This window comes from Citrus sinensis, chromosome 4 (genome assembly GCF_022201045.2).
Source record: "Citrus sinensis cultivar Valencia sweet orange chromosome 4, DVS_A1.0, whole genome shotgun sequence".
NCBI classification, from domain to species: Eukaryota; Viridiplantae; Streptophyta; class Magnoliopsida; order Sapindales; family Rutaceae; genus Citrus; species Citrus sinensis.
This window is the reverse complement of record NC_068559.1, coordinates 3,872,648-3,894,480: the sequence shown is the minus strand read 5'-3', so window position 1 is coordinate 3,894,480 and position 21,833 is coordinate 3,872,648. Positions and strand designations below refer to the sequence as shown.

The following is a 21,833-nucleotide window of genomic DNA, read 5'->3' as shown; positions in this document are numbered from 1 at the left end:
TGTTTGATGCCCAAGCAATCACCTTTTTTCTTCATTCAAGGAAACAATTTATGCTATTCAAGTTGTACATATAATTTTCAATTTATGTCAAAAATTGCTCTCGCTCTCAGCGGCCCAAACATCTGTAAAATCTTAAAATGTTAACAATAATGTTAATATTATTGTTATTACATCAATCATGGAGGGGTAATCTGGAATTTACTCGTACCAAAATATCATAAATGTGATTATCTCTTTTTTAAAACAAATAAAAAATAATAATAGAAGGAAGGTCCTGGAAGGAATCCCAAACAAAGCTGCCGACGAAAACAGATGATGCCGAAGATAGATTCGCCACGTCAGCCCTAACTGCGTCTCACGCGCTCTTTACACGCGTGACGCAAGTTTGATCGAATTAAAAGAGGGGGTGTTGCTTGCGTTGGCACGTGTGCTTTCAGTTACTCCTCAAGCCCACATGTACGCAAGAGAGAGAGAGATCGTACATGTGCGTCCGCACGTGCCGCGGCTAACGTGGATCGCCTTTGTCGTTTCGTGGGTTTGACTCCGTCTTGGTGCGGGCTGAACTGAACAAAAATATCCAAGGGAGGTCTGTATATTGACCCAATTGCCCATTATTCTTCCCCGAAGTTACAAACAAGGGACCCACTGCCTTTATTTCTCTCTATTTTTACAACTGGCATCTATTCTTTTCCTGCAATAAAATCTCTCAGCTTCCTTTATAAAATTTTTGGCACTATTTTTTGGACATAAAATAAAATACATTTTATAAAAAAAAAAATGAGGGAGAATTTGAAATATTTTAAACTTTTTTTTATAGAGAAATATTTTAAACTTTACTAAAGTTCTATTTAAAAAAAATACACATTAACATTAAAAAAACGCTTCAAACATTTTGGAAAAATATAAAACATTAGAATGTGTCCTTCATATGTATTCATAAAAAGATTATGCTTTTACAAATATTCTTAAATATAAAAATTGTGTTCATTTTATTGATATTATTTATACAATATAAATTTTACAATAAATACACATATAAAATAGTGATTTTGAAAATAAAAAATAACAAGAGATTAGTAATAAGAGTTCTTTGATACCGTCGCATCAATTTTTTAGTAAATCAAATGTTTGAACAATTTTTTGAAAATATAAATTATGTTTACAACTGCTATTACTTAAGAAAAAATTATACGTTTAAAAAACGTTATTATTTTTAATTGAAAATGCTTTTGCAAACACTCTAAAAAGCTTCATTTTACCTCTTCATACTAGTTATGGTTAAATTTGAACAAATCCTCTTAATGACTACAGCTGAATATGATTATAATTTGTGATAATATGCAAAAAAATTTACCCTTTTTAGTTAAATGGTGTAATTGCTTACCTAATTTTGTGCCTTAATTACTGGATTTAGATCTTTTGAGATTTTGTTTCTATTAAAGGAATCAACATGACTTGCATTGTATGAAACAAGTGTATCACCATATTCGCACGTTTACCGAATAACAAAATTATTATTTATGAATTAATAATTAGATTAATACATATAATAATTTTGGTTAGACGATTTTATTGATGTTAAAATTAAAAAAAAAAATCACATATTGACAGCATTATCAGTTTGTTGGCAAACGTTAGCGATTTTGTAATATCAAAAACAATGACACTTATTTTTAAGATTCACATTAACATACGTAAAATTATACTTCTAAAAAAAAGTATTATATATTTCAATAAATAATAAACATACTACTTTCAAATGATGTTTGCATTAGAAACAAACATCAGAAACATTTCGCATGCTTCTGTGATGAGCTTTATCGAATGAAAATACTTTTTTTATAACATATTCCTATGCTTCAATTGTTATATCACAATATTTAGTAAAAATTTTGTAGCTTGATTTTGGCAACACATCTTATTATTTGTCACAATTGACTATAAGTATAATGTAATATTTATTACTTTAATTTGACAATAGTTATGGATCTCAAACCCCAACATTTTAATATCAACTGAGATCTAAATTTATTTTTATCGAATCATTCTAACCACTTAAGTAATTAAATTCTAGGAATTCGGCGGCCACATCAACATCGATGCGGTCGTTCCCTAAACCTTAAACACTAAACCCTAAAACCCTTAATGATGTGTTAAGGGTAAAGTTATAGTGTCAAAAGTTCATATATCCAGCTATATGGATGATACTGATTTTGGTGAGGTTGAGGCCTTCCAATTTGGCTTACGACTTGCTATGAAATCGGTTTAGCTTCCGTTGTTGGTTCAATGAGATACATTATGTGTTGTGAAGTTAGTTTTTGGTCAAGTTTCTACTCATACTGAGTTGTTTCAACTTATAATTGACATTCGACACTTGCTTATACCAAAATCAGATTTTCGAATTTCTCATGTCTCAAGGATTTATAATCACATAGTAGATGTTTTAGTGAAATTTACTTTGTAATGTTCAAATTCGTTTGTATGAATAGAAAATTATCTATTCTATTTAACTTGTAATCTTTGAGACTTTATGATTTGTTAATAATAGTTTCTTATTTAAAAAAAAAAAAGTTTTTTTTGGAGAAGTTAGATGAATAAATTTCAAATACGTGTATTTTCAAGATTGTTTTTTCATTATCTCACTAGTATAGTTCATCCGGTGCTAAAATTACTTTTTTAAGGCATTCATGTCCACGACAAATGTTTATAAGCGTGAGACAGATCTCGCCTGTATTAGATGCAAAATTTTAAGTTAATTTTGGTAAACCATGGACTGTATAAGTTATCGCACAAATTTAGACTATTAGTATATTTTTTTATTGAAATATTGATAGATTGTATTATGGTTTTTTTTTTAAAAAAAACCCATATATTGTGTTTTTCTTTTTCTAATTTTGGAATTTTAAAAAAACCCATATATTGTGTTTTTCTTTTTCTAATTTTGGAATTTAGAATTGACATAATAAACAAGGGTTCTGAAAAAATGATTCCCAATGCCAACTCAATAAATGTTCTGGCCCATGAGTTGCAAGTTCATCATTATTGTTTCACTTTTCACGAATTGTAGAACATTTTAACACAAATTGCTATTCAAAGACTAGACGTAGCAACGAACCGTCCCTTCCTGACATATGTATCATGTTATGCCACACAATCTCAAGTGGATAATGTTGTGTTGTCCAAATTTATTTTCCTTTCAATATGATTTTTTTTCCCTCCCCCAAAACTAATATAAAGGTTATTTCATATTTGAGATAAGATGTTGCACCTTACAATTTGCATACAAATTTCAATAATAACTTTTTAACCATGTTTGAGAGCGGTGCATTTAATTACAAAAGAAAAAGAACAACAAGAATTTTCATTATCACTATGTATTTTTGTCAATTTATTTATTTTATCTTAATCATAAGATTTATTGACACAACGAAAATCATAATCATTTTAATTTTATAAACCAAATAACATTTTCAATTAAGCTTTTGAAACTCCATGTAACGTGGGTGTAAAGAAGGGCTAATCATCCTCCACAGAGATATAAATTGAAGAATATGAGAAGGTTAATGTTCCTTTAACAAAATTATTATTTTTATTTAATTGTTGACTCATCTAGAAAATGATTTATGGTTGATGTAGCTGAGGTGTAATCCTTAAGGTTTGGTATCCGGCTTACTTGTGAGATGGTTTATTTTCATTGATTATTGAGTCGAACTCGTTATGAGTTATAAACATGAAAACATAGTTGTTATTGAGAAGCAGACGTCTAATGTTACGAAAGTAAGATTTTAGGATTTATTATGTATTTAGTGAATATAAAAAAACAGTTAATACTTTAAATGAATTTATATTTAGTTGTTGTCAGTGTCTTATACGAGTAGAAGATTTTAAAAATGGCTAATTTATAACTAATGTAATATTTACAGACGCTCAAAAACATTTGAACCGTGTATTTAAAATACCAGCTAGTATCAAGTATGCTTTTGGGAACCCTAATTTATCGCTCACAACTTCCCATTTCAAAATAATTCTCCTTTTTTGGTAACGATTGAACAAAAAATTATTAAAATCTTCAAATTCGAAAAAGCCAATGCCATCCGAGCTCGACAGGCAAGCCATGACATTCACAAGATTCACAGGGCTAAATCCGTCAATTAGAAAAAATACTCCACCCGCCTGTAATAACTCACCTAACCCAAGGGTATTTCTGAAATCATAAAATAAGCAAACCGGGGTGGCCGATACGGGGAATTAAAATAAGTTTTTTAAAAAAAGAGAAATAAATAAATAAATTGAATAAAAAATATTTTAAATTTTTAATGGGCCGGACGCGAGAGGACATTGTAATATGGTTTAATGGATCCCCCGCGCACACCCTTTCTCACATATTTTCTTTCTCTTTTTTTTTTCTCTCTCCCTCTCAAGGCGCTCTTTGTCCCTTATCGGCTAACGTTTTCGCTTTCTTTTCTCCCAAACGCCCAATAGAGAGGGAAAAAAAAAAAACAAAAATTTCCCGAGAAAATCCGCGAGAAAATCAGCATCATTCGTCAGAGAACAGAACATAAGTCCCGGAGGAGCTTCACAGAAGCCGTAGAAGACCTTCATCACCATAATACCTGGACGCTTTTCAAATTTTCAAACCCTAGACGTCAGCCGCTGCGCCTCTGCGGCGTTAAATCAGGTTTGTTATTTTGCCTTCTCCTCTCTCTCAGGACCATATTAGATTCACTGTTACGGGCTTACATTTTCTTAGCGGCGCCCGTTTCTTCTCCTTCGATCTTGTTTTTCTTTTCCTTTTTCGGCCTAATTAGGTTTTTTTTTGTCTCCTTTTTTTGGGTTTTAAAACCTTAGATTTGGTGCAGTCCGGTGGGATTACAGTTTCATCGTGGCTGCCCTCTCAGGTTCTTGGTCGATCCAGCCGTGTATCAGCTTTTGGAAACTCTAGATTATCTGGGTTATTTGTTGAGCGGTGCGTTTTTGGCTACCGGTGAAAGAGATAAAAAAGGCTGGCTTTATAGAGAGATTTTTTTATTTGTATTTGATATTTTGCAGTGTTTGGTTACGCGAATAGCGGAGGGGTTGGCTTGTTCTGCCGATGCGATTAGGTGGAACTTCAATTACATGCCGCCAGAACCACTGCCTTCGGATCGGAAGGACTTCTTCAAAGAGAGGAAGCACCACAACAATAATAGTAGTCACCACCAAACCGATAGGTCGTCGTCTGAGTCTTTGCTAGGCGGCGGGGGCAACGGAGGAGGTGGATCCTTGCACAGATGGAGAGACTACTCTCATCACGGCCGCGAGTATCCTCGCTTTGGATCCGCCGATTTTCGCAGACCCCCAGGTGCGTTTTAGTATTTTCAATTGCATATTATTATTGTTACTAGTTTTGTTAGTTAGTTAGTTATATTGGAGCTGCAGATCCTTGAGTTTTCTAATTTTCTGTTGTCTGATAGACTTTTTGATATTCTGACTTAGACTAAATTGTTATGCTTTATGTGATGGGTTTCTTTTTATTTTATTGGGAGTTGAGGTTTTTATATTATCCTCACAAATTTTTGCCAGATCTGGAGGGTTTCTGTGTGTTGAGAGGGTTTTTTAGGGGTGGACTGGATTTAACAACTCTTATTTATTTTTCTTGGTTCCTTGGGAGAGTATATACTTTGTGTATCTTAATTTTTTTGTGGTTTTCCTTTTTTGTTTAAATATTTTATGAAGGTCATGGTAAGCAGGGAGGTTGTCACATTTTTGCTGAAGAATCTGGTCATGGTTATGCTCCTTATCGATCCAGTGACAAGATGCCAGAAGATGAGAGCACCAGGATATCTGTTTCACGTGGAGATGGAAAATATGGAAGGAATAGCAGGGAAAATAGAAGTTCTTTTTGTCAGAGCGATTGCAAAGGCTATGCATGGGATACGAGCAACGGGTATGCCACCACCCCTGGCAGACTGCATGAAGTGAATTGTAATCAGAGGTCAGTTGATGATATGCTAACTTATCCCTCTCATCCTCAGTCTGACTTTGTTACATGGGATCATCTTCAATTGAAAGACCAGCATGATAATAAAATTGGCAGTGTCAATGGGTTGGCCACAGGCCAGAGATGTGAGAGCGAGAATTCACTGGACTGGAAAAAAATTAAATGGACCCGTTCAGGAAGTCTGTCTTCACGAGGTTCAGGATTAAGCCATTCGAGTAGCTCAAAGAGCATGGGTGGCGTAGATTCCAGTGAAGGGAAGACCGACTTTCAGGTGAAAAATGCCACTTCAATCCAGTCTCCTTCAGGGGATGCTGCAACTTATGCGACATCTGGTGTACTGTTTGAGGAGACTACTTCTAGGAAGAAACCACGCCTTGGATGGGGTGAGGGACTGGCAAAGTATGAGAAAAAGAAAGTTGAAGTTCCTGATGTGAGTGGGAACAAAGATGGTGTGTTTAATTTCTCCAGTAATGCTGAGCCTTTGCAGTCTCTATCTTCAAACTTGGCTGAGAAGAGTCCTCGAGTAATGGGTTTTTCGGATTGTGCTTCGCCGGCAACTCCTTCCTCTGTTGCTTGCAGTTCCTCACCTGGTATGTAGCTGAAATTATTCGCATATTCTTTAGTTAGGATTTTGTAGATGCTGTTTTTGCTGGAAAAACTCAGAACTTTAACATTTTGTTAGTAGTTATTATTGAATTCTTACCATTTGATTTCAGCTTAAAACTTAATGTAATATCATCTTGCCCCTCTTCCTCTCAAACTGATGCAAAGGACTTTTTACAGCTACTGTTTGGTGAATCACGAGAATTATGAGAAAATTTAGCTATATCTTGAACTAAGTTCTACTATTTTCTTTGGTGATAAGTGGCTTATGCCTGCAATGTGTTAATAAACACACTTATAATTTCCTTTCTCCTTGGCCTGGCAATTTTATGCACTCCTATCAATCTAGAATTTTTTGTTGTCCATCCCTATTGTTCTTTTTTGCTTTTTTTCTTGTTCTTGGCAATTAGTTGTGAAATCATCTTCCTACCTTTAATTTGGGTGGAAACATCAAGCCTTCATAAGCTATTTTCCTGATATTGAATTAGATGCCTGTAAATTTCTTATTTATATTGTCTGTTTGAAAGTGTATTCTCCAATAGGACTATTAACTTATTTGCAGCTACTTTTTGGTTTGTTACTGTGTACGATAAGTTACTTTTTTAGTGGAGGAGCCCAAAAGTAAATTCCTGTTCAATAAATAAATAATAGACCTCGATCAGCTTACCTCTTATCTTTGGATATGATTCATCTACTGTTTCAGCATTTTAAAAAAATTTAGTTGTACTATCATTGCAGGTGTGGAGGAGAAAGCATTTGGCAAGGCAGTGTCTGTTGATAATGATGTTAGTAATTTATGTGGTTCACCTAGTATTGTGTCTCAGAATCATCGCGAGGGATTTTTATTTAATTTAGAGAAGTTGGATACCAATTCAATAGGTAATTTAGGTTCTTCACTTGTTGAATTGCTCCAATATGATGATCCTAGTTCGGTAGATTCTAGTTTTGTTCGATCTACAGCAATGAATAAGTTGCTAGTGTGGAAAGGGGATATTTTGAAGACGCTGGAGATGACAGAGACAGAGATTGATTCACTTGAGAATGAACTTAAGTCATTGAAATCTGTGTTAGGAAGTACATCCCCTTGTCCTGTGACATCCATTTCTTTGTCAGTAGAGGATAATGCTAATCCATTTAACAAACAAGGTACTGTCTCCAATTCAATCATACGACCTGCTCCCTTGCAAATTGATTGTGGGGATCTTTCTGTGGAGAGAATGCCTGATTGTGGTCATGGCTTGGAAGAAGTTCATGGAAACAGTAAGGATGAGGATATAGATAGTCCTGGGACTGCTACTTCTAAATTTGTTGAACCATCATCTTTTGTCAAGCCAGTTTCTCCATCCAATATGCTTAAAAATGGTGAAAGTTTTGGAGTTTTGGACACAGTTCACAGTTCAAACACTGAAGTAAAATGCACTATGCCTGGTTCCTCCTTTGGGGAAGTGGTGGCTGGTGCCTCCACATGTGGGGATGGTGATATGATTCTAGAGAGTAAGAATGATGCACTTATCTCCAGTAATTTCAGTGCATATGCTGATGGGGAGAATATGTTATGTGACATGATTTTGGGTGCCAATAAAGAATTGGCAAATGAGGCTTCTGAGGTATTGAAAAAGCTACTGCCGAGAGATCATAGTAACATTGATATTTCAGGAGTTGCTAATGTCTTCTGCTGTCAGAATGATTCCTTGGTCAAAGAGAAATTTGCAAAAAAGAAGCAATTGTTAAGATTTAAGGAAAGAGTTTTGACCCTTAAGTTTAAAGCCTTTCAACACCTGTGGAGGGAAGATTTGCGCTTGCTGTCAATAAGGAAATACCGTGCAAGGTCTCAGAAGAAATGTGAGTTGAGCTTGCGGACGACTTATACTGGATATCAGAAGCATCGTTCCTCCATTCGCTCTAGATTTTCTTCTCCTGGTAAGAAAAATCTTCTTCTTGATTTATATTTATTCTTGTTTCTCTTTTTTCTCTTTAGATTTGATATCATTTGTCTTTTAGATTGAGGAAGAAGTGAATATTCTTATTTGAACCTGATGAAGAATATAAGAGCTGGTCCCATTAGATTAAATTAGTTTAAGAATTAAGTTTTAAGATTATGCTCAGAGAACCAGTATGCATTTTCATTGCTGTGAATTTTGAATTTTTTGTTGTTTATATTTTACTTGGATGTTACTTCTTGTTAGTCCATTTTGGGTTTCTATGATATGATTTAAGGTATTTATATTATGGAATTAATATGTGCATTATGTTAGAAATTGTTGGAAAACTTTAGTTATTGCTTTAACTGTTATACTTATGGTTTTTTTCTTCCTTGATATATGCGTACATGTAGATATGTATTGCTTTCTGTTTATAGTTTGCTGTGGACAACAAATGATAGGATGCCAAATGGTGACATATGAGCTAGTTTAATATTGATTTTTATGATCTGATGATAGCTGCATGTTAGTTGTATTGTATTTTTGCAAAGCTGTACTTTTGAAAGTTACTTACTTGTTTAATTTATTTGAATATTAGTTCATATTTAATGTTTAAGTTTTTTTCCCCGCATTCTGCACGCTTAGAGTAGCGAATGTCGTGTGTTTCCTGTGAAGTAACCATATGAGGGTGTAAATGCTTCAAATATTGTTTTGGAAGCATATTGTTTGATCTAGATGCAATTATGCACTTCCTGTGAGTCTTAAGTGCATAAGATCTTCATTGCTGAATGGGGCTAATATCAGTAGGATGAAACCAGTTGATTTATCTTAGCAAACCCGCTCTCGTGGGATAGAGATTAGCTGAGAACTAGGACTGCCAGTAGGTTGATATTTGAATATAAAAACAGGAGGATACTAAGATAATTGGAAATATAGGTATGTGTTTTGACAGCTGTTTTCACTAAGATGTATGATCCGTTTGGGGCATCTGTACTGCCACAGCTCCTAAAATAAAAGGGGTGGAGCACAGCGCAGCTGCTGCAAACAGACCCGTAGTATGGTAAGCATATCATTGGCACAATTTCTGATTACAGTTATCTTCTGATGATGGTGGGGCAATTAATTGCTGCCTGATTTAGGCATAGTATCAGACACATCTAAAGGTAAAGTAAGTCTTTGGCCACTAACTAGGACGTGCCTTTTTTATTATGTTAAGGTTTTCAGGTATGCAATTGGAGATGATGAAACATGTGGTTGGCCCCTTTGCTATTTTGTCTGCTTGGATGCTTATTTTCTGTTAGTTTTTATATTAGCTCCAAATTCTTTTAGGGTTTTAGTTATTATATATTTTTCTTATCAACATTTGATGGTAAATAGAGACCTTTTTCCAATGATACCTCTTCTGGCCTCACATTTTAATTTAGCTCTATTTTTCTTAGCAACCCAGTACTGACATTTTTTTCTTGACTTTTTTTTCACTGTTTTAGCAGCAGGAAATTTGAGCCTGGTTCAAACTGCGGAGGTAATTAATTTCACTAGCAAGCTGTTATCAGATTCCCAAATCAAGACTTACAGGAATTCATTGAAGATGCCAGCATTAATATTGGACAAGAAGGAGAAGATGTCGTCAAGGTTTATCTCAAGTAATGGGTTAGTTGAAGATCCTTGTGCTGTTGAAAAGGAAAGAGCCATGATAAATCCCTGGACTTCGGAAGAAAGAGAAATCTTTGTGGATAAGCTGGCAACCTTTGGGAAGGATTTTAGAAAAATTGCTTCATTCCTTAACTACAAGACAACAGCAGATTGTGTTGAGTTCTACTACAAAAATCACAAATCTGATTGTTTTGAGAAACTAAAAAAGAAGCATGATTTTAGTAAGCAAGGGAAGACATTAACTAATACATACTTGGTGACATCAGGTAAAAGGAATCGAAAGATGAATGCAGCCTCCCTTGATATCCTGGGTGAAGCTTCTGAGATAGCTGCTGCAGCTCAAGTGGACGGTCGTCAGCTGATTAGTTCTGGTAGAATCTCATCAGGTGGCCGAGGTGATTCTAGAACGTCACTGGGTGATGATGGCATCATTGAAAGGTCAAGCAGTTTTGATGTTATTGGAGGTGAGAGAGAAACTGCAGCTGCTGATGTTTTAGCTGGTATATGTGGTTCGCTGTCATCAGAGGCAATGAGTTCTTGCATCACAAGTTCTGTTGACCCTGCTGAGGGCCAACGAGACTGGAGGCGCCAGAAAGCTGATTCTGTCATGAGACTGCCATCAACATCAGATGTTACACAGAATGTTGATGACGATACATGCTCAGATGAGAGTTGTGGGGAAATGGATCCCTCTGATTGGACAGATGAAGAAAAATCTATCTTTATCCAGGCAGTCACGTCCTACGGTAAGGACTTTTCCATGATAGCACGATGCATTAGAACAAGATCCAGGGATCAATGCAAGGTTTTCTTTAGCAAGGCTCGTAAGTGCCTTGGGCTGGATTTGATACATACTGGACGAGGTAATGTCGGACCTTCTGTAAATGATGATGCCAATGGCGGTGGGAGTGATACAGAAGATGCATGTGTTCTAGAGTCTAGCTCAGTCAACTGCAGTGATAAGTTGTGTTCCAAAACAGACGAGGAATTGCCATCCCATGTGATACATTCAAACCAGGAAGAATCTTGTTCTGCAGGAGCCAAGAACTTGCAAACTGACCTGAACAAGCTTGAAGATGACAATGGGATAACTTCTCTAAATGATAAGGATTCCGAGGCTGTAAAACCTGTAAAAAATGATGCATTTAGGACTGAAAGTAGGAGTTTTGAGTTGGAAAGCAACAACATGAATGGTATGGATAACCAGTCTGAGTCAGTATTGGACCAGAAAAATGCAGTTGAATTGTTTAAAACAGCTGTAAGAGATAAAGTAGCAGAACAGGGTGCACTATCAGTATCTGCTGGAGAGGAGAGTGACCCTTGCCCGTCAAGTTCAAATGCTGTAGAAGAGACAAATGATGTGGTGGCTGAGGCTTCTACTGAGGGTTTTGGAAATGGTTTGGAGAGATATCAACCAATGTTGCTGGAAAATAGTTTGAATGATGTACGTGATAAAATTTGCAATGTGGATGCATGTGGCGAAAGTGAAATTGTGCAAGATTCAAATACAACTGGAAGTGCTTTTGGCCTTTATGTGGATGCAAGTTCCCATTCAGTTTCTTCAAAGCTGGATTCTGTTGATAAACCTCCTCTCATTTCATTGCCGCAGCGGAATTCTCACCTTGCTGCTGCTTCCACACAGAATTCATCAGTCATTCAATGTAAAAAAGTATTTATCCAAGACAGGATGTCATCAACACTTGATCTTCAGAGGAGTAAAGATAAGAGTGATCATAAATCTGTTGTTAGTGATGACTATCGACAGCATCTATCAGTGCATTCTATTGTGAATCATATTGAATCTCCTCAGATTCTCAATGGTTATCCATTACCAATTTCAACGAAGAAAGAGATGAATGGGGATATCAACTGCAGACAACTTTCTGAAGTTCAAAGCATTTCCAAGTCAGACAGGAATATTGATGAACCATATTTGGCTCAGGATTGCTATCTTCGGAAGTGTAATAGTTCAATGCCTCACTCTTCAGTTACAGAGCTTCCATTTCTGGCAGAAAATATAGAACAAACAAGTGATCGTCGACGAGCTCATTCGTGTAGTTTTTCAGATACAGAGAAACCAAGCAAGAATGGTGATGTTAAGCTATTTGGTAAGATTCTTAGTCATCCCTCATCTTCTCAGAAGTCAGCTTTTAGCAGTCATGACAATGGAGAAAATGGCCATCATCATAAGCAAAGCAGCAAGGCATCAAATTTAAAATTTACTGCCCATCACCCTCCAGATGGTGGTGCAGCTCTCTTGAAATTTGATCGTAATAATTATGTGGGCCTTGAAAATGGTCCTGCGAGAAGTTATGGATTTTGGGATGGGAGCAAAATACAAACAGGGTTTTCTTCTCTGCCTGATTCTGCCATTTTGTTGGCCAAGTATCCTGCTGCCTTCGGCGGTTATCCTGCCTCATCGTCCAAAATGGAGCAGCAGTCTTTGCAAGCAGCAGTTGTGAAGAGCAATGAGCGACATTTGAATGGTGTAGCAGTTGTTCCTCCAAGGGAGATAAGTAGCAGTAATGGAGTGGTGGATTATCAGGTGTATCGGAGCCGTGAGGGTAATAAAGTGCAGCCCTTTTCAGTAGATATGAAGCAGAGGCAGGAATTTTTATTCGCAGAGATGCAAAGGCGAAATGGGTTTGAGGCCCTTTCAAGCATACAGCAGCAGGGTAAGGGGATGGTTGGAGTGAATGTTGTGGGGAGAGGAGGCATACTGGTCGGGGGTGGATCATGCACTGGTGTTTCGGATCCTGTGGCAGCAATTAGAATGCACTATGCTAAAGCCGAGCAGTATGGCGGCCAGGGTGGAAGTATCATCAGAGAAGAGGAGTCGTGGAGAGGCAAGGGGGACATAGGCAGGTAGTAGGAGTTTCAGGAGGGCTTCCTGGAAGGGAGGCCCTCAGCGGCAAATAGTCTTTTTTTGCCGCGTCCTGTATAATAGTTTTTGTATTGTTCAATGGAAAATGATAGGGCAGTTGACAGTTTTCAGTTACATCTTTTGTTTCTGTTTTTTTTTTTTTCCTTTTTTTTTCTTTTGGTAAAAGGAAAAAAAAATTAGGTGCTTGTATTATTGCAGCAAATTGGTATTTGTTGTATGTGATGGAAATACAGGAATAATCTGGGCAAGTTGGGAGAGGCAATTCCAGGGTTCTCCTTACAGCAACCAATCTGACACAATTGACCATCTTTACAAGAATTTCTACACGCAGCGTTTTCATTGTCAAGTGTCAACATCTCTTCCACCCTTTTTTATCTGGATCTGAGCATCTCTTCTACTTGTGTTTTTATTTTTCTTTTGCCTCTCTTATTGTTAATCCACTTTCTTCGGGGGTTTTCTTGCGTCTCTGTTTCCATCAATCGCCATCATAGAGCTTTGATTGCAGCTTTGCTATTGCTATTTATAAACTGGGTTTATTCTTTAAATAAGAATCCTTGGCTCTTTCAAAAATATTTCATAAAGCAAGCGAATCTTTTGCCCTCGATGCTCTTGACAAGGTCACGGGGATGTCTGATGAGTTGCTTCTCAGATCGTGACATATTTCTGTTGTAGAACCAAAAGTCAAAATTATCAGGCTAATATGTCATCTCCAACCTCATCCTTTCACTTAAAAACAAGAATAATATCCCTCCAATACGAAGTCCGGATTGATGTCGGTCCCAAGAAATAAATATACGACGACCCCATTTTTCAAAGATCATTCAGTAAAACAAGGGGGAAACATGATATACTAAGATCACCATGAGTCCCAGCTTTCTGCTCTAAATCAGAATTGATATTTTCTAGTTTTGAAAAGGGATGGGAGCGACATGAGTACATGACCTCAAGGCAAGCTGTCAATGTGTATCCCCCGTATCCTTTCTGAGCCCACTGATTTGTCGACTTCTCTACCTTCTTCTCGTGTTTTGAGAACAGATGGAAGAGGTGCTGTAATTTTTATTACCTGCACATGTAGTAGTTTCAATAGACTGAGCCTGGTTGGTGAGATGGAGGCATTTTTCGATCAGGAAGCAACATGACAAATCAAGAAGTGATGTCAAAAGATGCCCCTTCCTATTTATTTACCTCATTGGTAGTTGGGTGAGAAAGAAATAGTTGGTATGCATGTAAATAGTAGCCACAGTCTCCAGGGACGGGATTTACAGGTCTCTCGTACCCTCTACATGATGAGCAAAGTAAACGCAACAAAAAAAGAACTTGCTGAAAATAATGAAATCATCTGTTTTTTCTCCATGAACGATTTCAGCTTTCATGGTGTCAAAAACAGAAGGGTGAAAGTAAAACAATTACATTTACAAAAGTTCAAGAACTAACCCTATATATGCAACAAATACATCCATTGAAATGGAATCGGGCAGAGTTTGATTAAAAATAGTAAAAACAGAAAGAAAGAGAAGAAGGAATTTACTAATAGACATACCCATCTTGTGCAAAAGTTCCATCTGCAAATTCCGAATCGAAGGACTTTGGTTGGCCACCAGCAACATACAGCGGATCACCTGCTTAGTGGTAAAAAGTGATGGCATGAATCACCTTGGACTTAGAATGTCATACACAAATATATGGATAAATTTTACCCAGTAAAGGATGGCCAAGAAAGGCAAGATGTATGCGTATTTGGTGTGGTCGGCCTGATTGGATTTCAACCTGCTAAACAAATAGGTATATCAGAGAACTTGCAAACCTGTAGAGGAAAAGTAAAAAACAGCATACAAGTCTCACCTAACACTTGAATGTTCAAAATTTTCTGCTAAAATATAAGGAAAAAGAAAAAAAGTTAAAAAAAGCCTAATTTAGGACGACTGTATGTTCTAGATCTAGATAAAGATAGGAATAATATCCAGTTTAACCTTGATTTTAAGATTTAAGATGATATTTTTTCTAAACCTATTTTCAATAACTTGTTCATCCTGAGTTCATCCCGACAGAGAATGTTCTATGATGCCTTGTAAACAAAAACTTGATGGACTTTCATCCTGAGTTCATAATACATGCAATCACTTCCATGTAAGAGAGTGAATCAAAGGTCAGCTTGTCAACCCATTTATTAGTTGTTCAAATAGTCCTCAGCTACCTCTTGTTCCCAAAAAATAATAAGCAAACGTTTTGTAAACATGCTTGTATTTGGCAAGAAAAATCTTTGCAGCTTGTGGAAGGTGTAACAAAATGAACAGAAGGGTATACCTGGACCAAAGTGCAGTTTCTTTGTACATCTCTCTCAAGGACATCAACTTTGCTCAGAGCTGGTTTTCCTGATTAGAATAACAATAATAATTTTTTTTTTTTAAAAAGGAGATACACAAAATGATAAAGATAATTTAATGGAAAAGCAAGCACGATTGTAAGGGTGAGTAATAAAATAGTTGACGCAAATGAATATGTTGTGTAGTACAACATAATTTAAAATTTAGAGGCATCATAGAAGAAATTTTTCTCTTTCCAAAAAAAACCATAGGGTAACAACTGGATAGAACTTGAAAAAATTGAGCAGAATACAAGAGATTGATAAACCTGAGGGAGAAGCAACATACAGCCCTTTGGCCACTCCAGGATACCGCACAATTCCAATTGGCTGCTTGATGATAACCTTATGCAAAACTTATTTTTAGTACGTGAATATATGTACAAGTAACAGTATGATAGAGAATGGCTTGCCAAATTATTAGCCCAGTACATCATTAACTATTCGGCTAAGGGATAGAAAAAGGCACCATAATACCTCAAAACTTACAATCAGAAAAATAATACTCCAAGAAAGAAAAAGCAAATAAGAGTTGGGCCTAAGTGTTACCTTATCCTCATCAACTATTCCATGCACTAGTGCTCGATATATCTTCGTAATTTTCCTCTGAGAAAGCTCCATCACAGTACTGTACATTCGTGCATTGTAGGTTTAATCAGTGACTAATGTTATGACTTAAAACAGAAAGGAATATGGAGTAGTTCTTATTCATGGCTGAAAAAGATAAAAAGCTGCCAAGATTTTTTGTATTCAACCGTACAGAAGACTGTAAGGGCACCCTCTCATCCATCTCCCAATGTAAGAAATCTGTTAGCTGGTTTCCTTGATGTCACAAACTAGGTTTTGTAACTTAAATTGGATGATACTCTAATTGTGGTTCACATTAGGTTTATGCGATATTTTAAATTATTTATTGTTATTTTTTACACATTTGCAAGATCAAAACAGTTAAAAAGTCTTCATAACAGAACTTTAAGAATCTAGTGCAGCACGAGAGGTTCAGGTTTTAAGCATCTGGGTAAAATATAGGGTGAAGGTTATTTGTCTAATCTCATCTGTGGAAAATTATTACTACTGTTGGATTTATCACACTCATCATATAAGACTTTCTTCCAAGCAGTCTACATTCATCTGATGGATTTCCAGATCCCGCAGTTCGGAATCACTAAACCCAAACTAAGAAATTAGTTCTAACTCAAAATGATTTTGAACAAGTTTCTACGCAGCAACTGAATCTCTGTATGCTTATTCTCCCATACAGTGCAACACTCTGGCATCTCTCATATTTTCCTCTCATCTGTGTGTGCACTTTTATATGTTTCTCATGTCTTTTCTGAGTTATATGAATTGAATTTCTAAACCGTCAGTGACCTTAGCCATCAATTATCATACATAGCTAAGTGTTAATGACTGGCTTAGAAACTGTTCATGCATAAGAAGTTCTAATTCATCATAATATCTACCCTTTTGAGAACAAATTGTAAGTTAGAAACCAGCTTTTCTGCTTACTTGTCAGCGTCAACAACCGATGTCTTATCGGCAAAATATGCTGCAATGCAAGTTTTCGCAAGCTTTGTCTTTGCACAAAGTAATATTCCTGTAAACCCAATAGAGAACCAACCAATTGACCATAAAACAAGGAAGTGTAACCAGACATTGCCTAATCAAATTATAAAACCAACAATAAACAGAAACATGAGGTTGAAGCAGCCTGCTTATCATGTAGGAAGGAATACTAAATGTTGGTATGCCATCTAGGGAAGAAACACGCCAGCATCCTTAATATGCATTACTTTTGCACAAACTATTCTGGATCTACAGTAGTTAGAAATTTCAAGCAACCAATAAAAGCAATCGTCATTAATTTTTATTTTCTCAGCTCTCATGATCTCTTACTTTTCTCACTTAATCAATAACATTTGTTCCCATTACCGGATGTTTCATAAAAGAACAATGAAAATGAAAATGAAAAAGGCAAATAGTGCCACTTCTAGGCTGACCTGATGTGCCCCTCCCCAGCCGATGTACAGGAACAGGATGTGATGCTTGACTTGATAGGGAAGAGCTTTGCTTGCTTGCCCGCCATTGCAGCTGCTTTAAAACTGTTCTCTGCTGGAAAAGCCCTCCAGGCAAAACTTGCAGACCAGAAGGCTTGTTTAAAGCAATCTGAATCCAAAACAATTTAATTAATTTATGTTGAAAACTACAAGGGCAGATGATTACATGTAAGTTAACATATACTTGCTCCAAGGCTTTATTTTGGGAGCTAACAACTTGTCTAAGAATGAAAGAAATTAAAGATATATGTAAAAGTTTTCAAATTATCCAGATCTTAAAGCAATACACAATTATCAATGGGGTATCTAAGCTAAGCACCAGAACTTTTCGTATCGTATCATCTGACTGATTGTTGTTTGTTATTCCTTGTACAAAATACATGAGCAATGAGAGAAATCATCTAAACATGATTTGAACAAAAGTAAAAGTATTCTATGAAGCCAGCCTTATTATAATCATGGGTCTTGAGGGGATGTTGAATGGTAGCAAAAGCACCCTTTCCTTTCCTTTTTTATTTTTTATTTTCTAAAGATAAAGCAAAAGTACTCTATGAGCGTAATACTGAAATGAACCTGAAGAAAAGCTTATTATTGTGATGGTCCTTGAATGGATGTTGAACAGAAGCAAAAAGTACTCTATGATTGCACCTGATACATAAATATTTTGCTTATTTGAGGTTGGGTTTTCGTCTCAGTAACACAATGACAGAAACATTAGATTCAAATCGTCTGATATCCAAGTTTTATTAAATGGCAGAGGATCATTTAGAGACGTTTACTATAATAAAGTCAAAATTACATCAAACCAAGAATATGACACAGAACTTCAATCGGGGTACTAAAAAAACCATAATGAGAATTGAGCATGACATTCCGAACAAAGCTTTAGACCAATTTAAATACCCTTCCAACTTCAACAAATCTGAAAACTTATGAAAACAAACAAGTGAATACAAAATCAAGCCAAAGCAAATTTACCAAATCATCATCTTCATAGAAAACCTCAAGCAAGTACGGCACATCAGGCTCCTTCCAAGGAAGTCTATGATAAACTAGTTCTGAACCAGCACTAAAATATTCGATTTGACATCAACAAAACAACATACATAACAATCTCTACTTAGCATACATAAACAATAGCAAATCAAATAAACTGCTAAAAGTCACCGATTATGGAACCTGAGGATAATGTTGGGATCATTAACAACTCGGCCATCAACTGTTATCTGAACACAACCAAAATTAAACAGTGTTGAGAGAATTAATCAATCCTCAAGTATGATTGTATGATTGATTATTATATATTAACGTTATTATTTTATTCATTTTGAGAAGCTTACCTGTCCATTTTGAATTCTCTGCAACCAACTGCTCAATCGTTAGTAAGTTTGAAATAAGCAATCAAAAATAAAAAATAGAGAAGAATGAACGTTGTTACACTGCTTCAATTATTTTCCTTCGGTTTTCTCGGGAACCAAACAGAAAATGCACGAAACTTTAAAAGTTGGATAATATTAGAAGAATGAAGTTACCCTTGCAAAGGAGCTGAATTTTTGTGCTTGGTAGAGTAGAATTCGATCAGTGTCAATTCTATAATTATCAAAACAAATAGTAAGTAAAGATAACTTTAAGCGGGGAAAAAAAATCAGATCAAAAAAGGAGAATTGAGTGAGTTACTCGAATCAGAGGGGGAAACGACGTCGTTGTATAATAAACCTTCGTTGAGTTGCGGCCATGGCTCCCCGAACACGGCTAGTGCCAATTGCGTCCGGTACACCTCCATACTTCAAAAATTATCTCAATACCCTAAAATCTGTTTTTGCCCAAATTTTGATCGATACCCTTTAAAAATTGATAGGAAATTACTAAGTTATCCTCATTTTAAAACATTTCAACTCAACGGACAGTACCTCTCCCTTCTCTACTGAAGCAAACAAACACTCATCTGCTGCAATTCCCTCCATTATCAAACTCAAACAAACAAACACTGCAATTCCCTCGCTGGCATCACCTCTACCGAAACAAACATTCATTCTCCATACATGGTAAATCAAACTTCAACACGAGCAAACTAAGCCTGAGAAGGGGAAGCTGCCACAACTGAGAAAGTGAAGCATAGTTCGTCACTACATAATCACCGGAGAGAGTTGATCATTTACTGCAAAATTATCAGAATGTAACTAGTTGAGACAAGTAATTCCATGTAATTAGTTTTCTTGTTAATATTCAAGGGAAAAAAACAAAAAGTTAGGGTTTTATATTGAAAAAATAGATTAATTAGTTGTGGGTCTCTCACAACATGTTTGAAAACAAATTTCTAGTTGTTTTGCTGCATGCAAATTGTGAAAAATTAATAGATTGTGCTGATTATAATTTTGTTATGTAACACAAGATTTGGTCGTGTAAGGTTATGTAACATTCAAGGTTGTGTATTACACGACCTTCATGTATTGCACGATTACACGACCTTCAGTTATTGCACGATTACACGACATTCATGTATTGCACGATTACACGACCTTCATCTATTACACGTTTACACGACCTTCATGTATTGCATGTTTATACGACCTTCATGTATTGCATGTTTATACGACCTTCATGTATTATACAATTACACGATCTTCTTGTATTACACAATTACACGACCTTCAATTCCACATTTTGTTTTTTGTCAATAGAATCTACACATTACATTTAGTTTAATTAGGCTCACAATAAATTGGAATGATGCATATACCTTTACCTTGTGAAATGTCATTAGGTAGAGAGATTCTTCATTTTCAATTATAAGCCATGGTAAGTTATGATATGTCTAGTTATGAGTGGAAATATTTTATCACTGCGAATAGTGTTCTTATGTGTATAATATTACATTAATTTCCTATAGTTGATATTTTTTTTCTTAATTGATTTCATGGATTAATTATATGCATGCATTCCTCGTGTGCTTGTATGCTTGGCCAGAGGAAGAAAGCACTTTGAAGATAAAAAAAAAAAACTTTTTAAATGGCTGTAATATGTTTAATTGTGACTTTAAAATTACACGAATTTTTCCATTAATCATTAGATTAATTTAGTTCTTTAAAGACTTAATTTGTGCTAAGAATTTATATTTGCTGCTATGCACAAAATGTCAACGAAAATTATTAAAAAAAAGAAGTGAAATTAAATTGGAATCTAAAAAAATTCCACATCATCATTGGTTTGAATTGTAACTGGTGGCATAGGATCAAATGTCTTAAGTTTGAACTTCATTGTGATTTCGAATTCCGAAGTATCTATATCAATAACTTCAGCTATCTTCTCCACCAATTCGGCATATGTTGTCGATCGTGGTATCATTATCCCTTTAGTCTTTGAACCTTTGAATTTATACTCGTCATTTTGCTCAATCCATTCACCATTGAAGAGAATAAGCACACGTACCAAAATCATATCTGATGATACAATAAAAACAATAATATTAAATTCATATACAAGTAACTACACGACCTACATGACCTACACGACTATATTACTTACACGACTTACACGACTATATTTCTTACATGACCTACACGGCTATATTTCTTACATGACCTACACGACTTACACGACTATATTACTTACACGACCTACATGACTAACTATATGACGTACACGGTATCAAAAGAATGCACGACTCGAAACATTTTCGCCATTAATAAGTTATATTGCTGAAAAAAAAATAAAACAACCTGCATTGTATATATTTCTACGTATAAGAAAAAATGGTGAAAAAAAAACATTGTAATGTGAGGAAAATTTCTAAATTTTCCTAAAAATTAAAAAATTTAAAACCCAACAACATTAACATACCTTATTGGGTTGTTTAATAAGCAATGCACCTTTAAAGAAAGAGTGGGTGTTAAAGAAATAAATACATAATTGTATTTGTGTAAGAAATTATGAGAGATTTTGAGAGATTCTAAGAGATTTTGAAAGAATCGGCAGCAAAAATAAATTTGGGTGAAAGAAATGAGGAAAGAAATATGAAGAGAATTCATTGAGTGAATTTGATGCATTCATTAAGGGTATTTCTGACTTTGCTCACATTTGTTAGGATATTCATGAAAACAAAAAAGGAGGAGTTATTTAACTAATTTTAAAACTATTAAAGGGTATTTAATTAAAAACCCTACACGGCTACTCTTTCCGAAGAGCCAGACATCATAGTTTTGTTACGTACGGTACCAGCTGCGAAACGAGATTGGCGAGTTATACGTATAATTTGTTAGTCAGTTATTATATAATGCCATTTATGTAAAGGTATAAAATGCCATTTATAATTTACCTTATCGGAGATTGCAGTAATGATACTTCAGTTTCCTTGATTTAATGGGGAATCATT

The 21,833-nt window shown here is 35.5% G+C and overlaps 2 protein-coding genes across 11 annotated transcripts; one reads left to right on the top strand and one right to left on the bottom strand.

Moving 5' to 3' along the window:
• The first annotated feature begins 4,398 nt into the window (after positions 1-4,398).
• Positions 4,399-13,156, top strand: LOC102608361 (uncharacterized). Of its 5 annotated transcripts, XM_006485822.4 has the most exons (7): positions 4,399-4,678; positions 4,849-4,966; positions 5,050-5,341; positions 5,716-5,974; positions 6,077-6,570; positions 7,322-8,503; positions 9,993-13,156. In XM_006485822.4, the coding sequence occupies exons 3-7, from the start codon at positions 5,119-5,121 to the stop codon at positions 13,025-13,027; spliced, it is 5,193 nt and encodes a 1,730-aa protein (XP_006485885.1). In that variant the 5' UTR covers positions 4,399-4,678; positions 4,849-4,966; positions 5,050-5,118; the 3' UTR covers positions 13,028-13,156. The 5 variants fall into 5 exon arrangements, with proteins under 5 accessions (XP_006485885.1, XP_052295926.1, XP_006485884.1 ...); XM_052439966.1 differs by having other exon boundaries at positions 4,860-4,966; positions 5,716-6,570; XM_006485821.4 differs by having other exon boundaries at positions 5,716-6,570; positions 9,996-13,156.
• Positions 13,157-13,160: 4 nt separating this feature from the next.
• Positions 13,161-21,709, bottom strand: LOC102607668 (RNA pseudouridine synthase 5). 6 transcript variants are annotated; one of them, XR_008054179.1, is made up of 15 exons: positions 21,632-21,709; positions 19,139-19,216; positions 18,994-19,051; positions 18,802-18,829; positions 18,641-18,687; positions 18,440-18,530; positions 17,405-17,570; positions 16,914-17,001; positions 15,954-16,032; positions 15,674-15,749; positions 15,347-15,414; positions 14,740-14,812; positions 14,228-14,661; positions 13,985-14,105; positions 13,161-13,705 (listed from the first exon to the last, which is right to left on the bottom strand). XR_008054179.1 is itself a non-coding variant. In XM_025101036.2 (15 exons), exons 1-15 carry the CDS (start codon positions 21,654-21,656, stop codon positions 13,986-13,988), a joined length of 1,170 nt encoding a protein of 389 aa, XP_024956804.2. In that variant the 5' UTR covers positions 21,657-21,709; the 3' UTR covers positions 13,161-13,985. The 6 variants fall into 6 exon arrangements, 3 of the variants coding, with proteins under 3 accessions (XP_024956804.2, XP_024956805.2, XP_024956807.2); XR_008054180.1 differs by having other exon boundaries at positions 14,583-14,661; XM_025101036.2 differs by having other exon boundaries at positions 13,161-14,105; positions 14,228-14,321; positions 14,583-14,661.
• Positions 21,710-21,833: the final 124 nt, after the last annotated feature.

What these genes read in the sequence shown, in the direction of transcription:
- LOC102607668 (XM_025101036.2), bottom strand. Translation starts at nt 21,656, where the DNA reads ATGATGTCTGGCTCTTCGGAAAGAG. An exon ending in GAAACTGCACTTTGGTCCAG is followed by an intron (nt 14,813 to 15,346) that starts GTATACCCTTCT and finishes CTATTTGTTTAG; the next exon opens with CAGGTTGAAATCCAATCAGG. An exon ending in TCTTGGCCATCCTTTACTGG is followed by an intron (nt 14,662 to 14,739) that starts GTAAAATTTATC and finishes ACCACTAAGCAG; the next exon opens with GTGATCCGCTGTATGTTGCT.
- LOC102608361 (XM_006485820.4), top strand. Translation starts at nt 5,119, where the DNA reads ATGCCGCCAGAACCACTGCCTTCGGATCGGAAGGACTTCTTCAAAGAG. An exon ending in CGATTTTCGCAGACCCCCAG is followed by an intron (nt 5,342 to 5,715) that starts GTGCGTTTTAGT and finishes TATTTTATGAAG; the next exon opens with GTCATGGTAAGCAGGGAGGT. An exon ending in CTCTAGATTTTCTTCTCCTG is followed by an intron (nt 8,504 to 9,992) that starts GTAAGAAAAATC and finishes TCACTGTTTTAG; the next exon opens with CAGCAGGAAATTTGAGCCTG.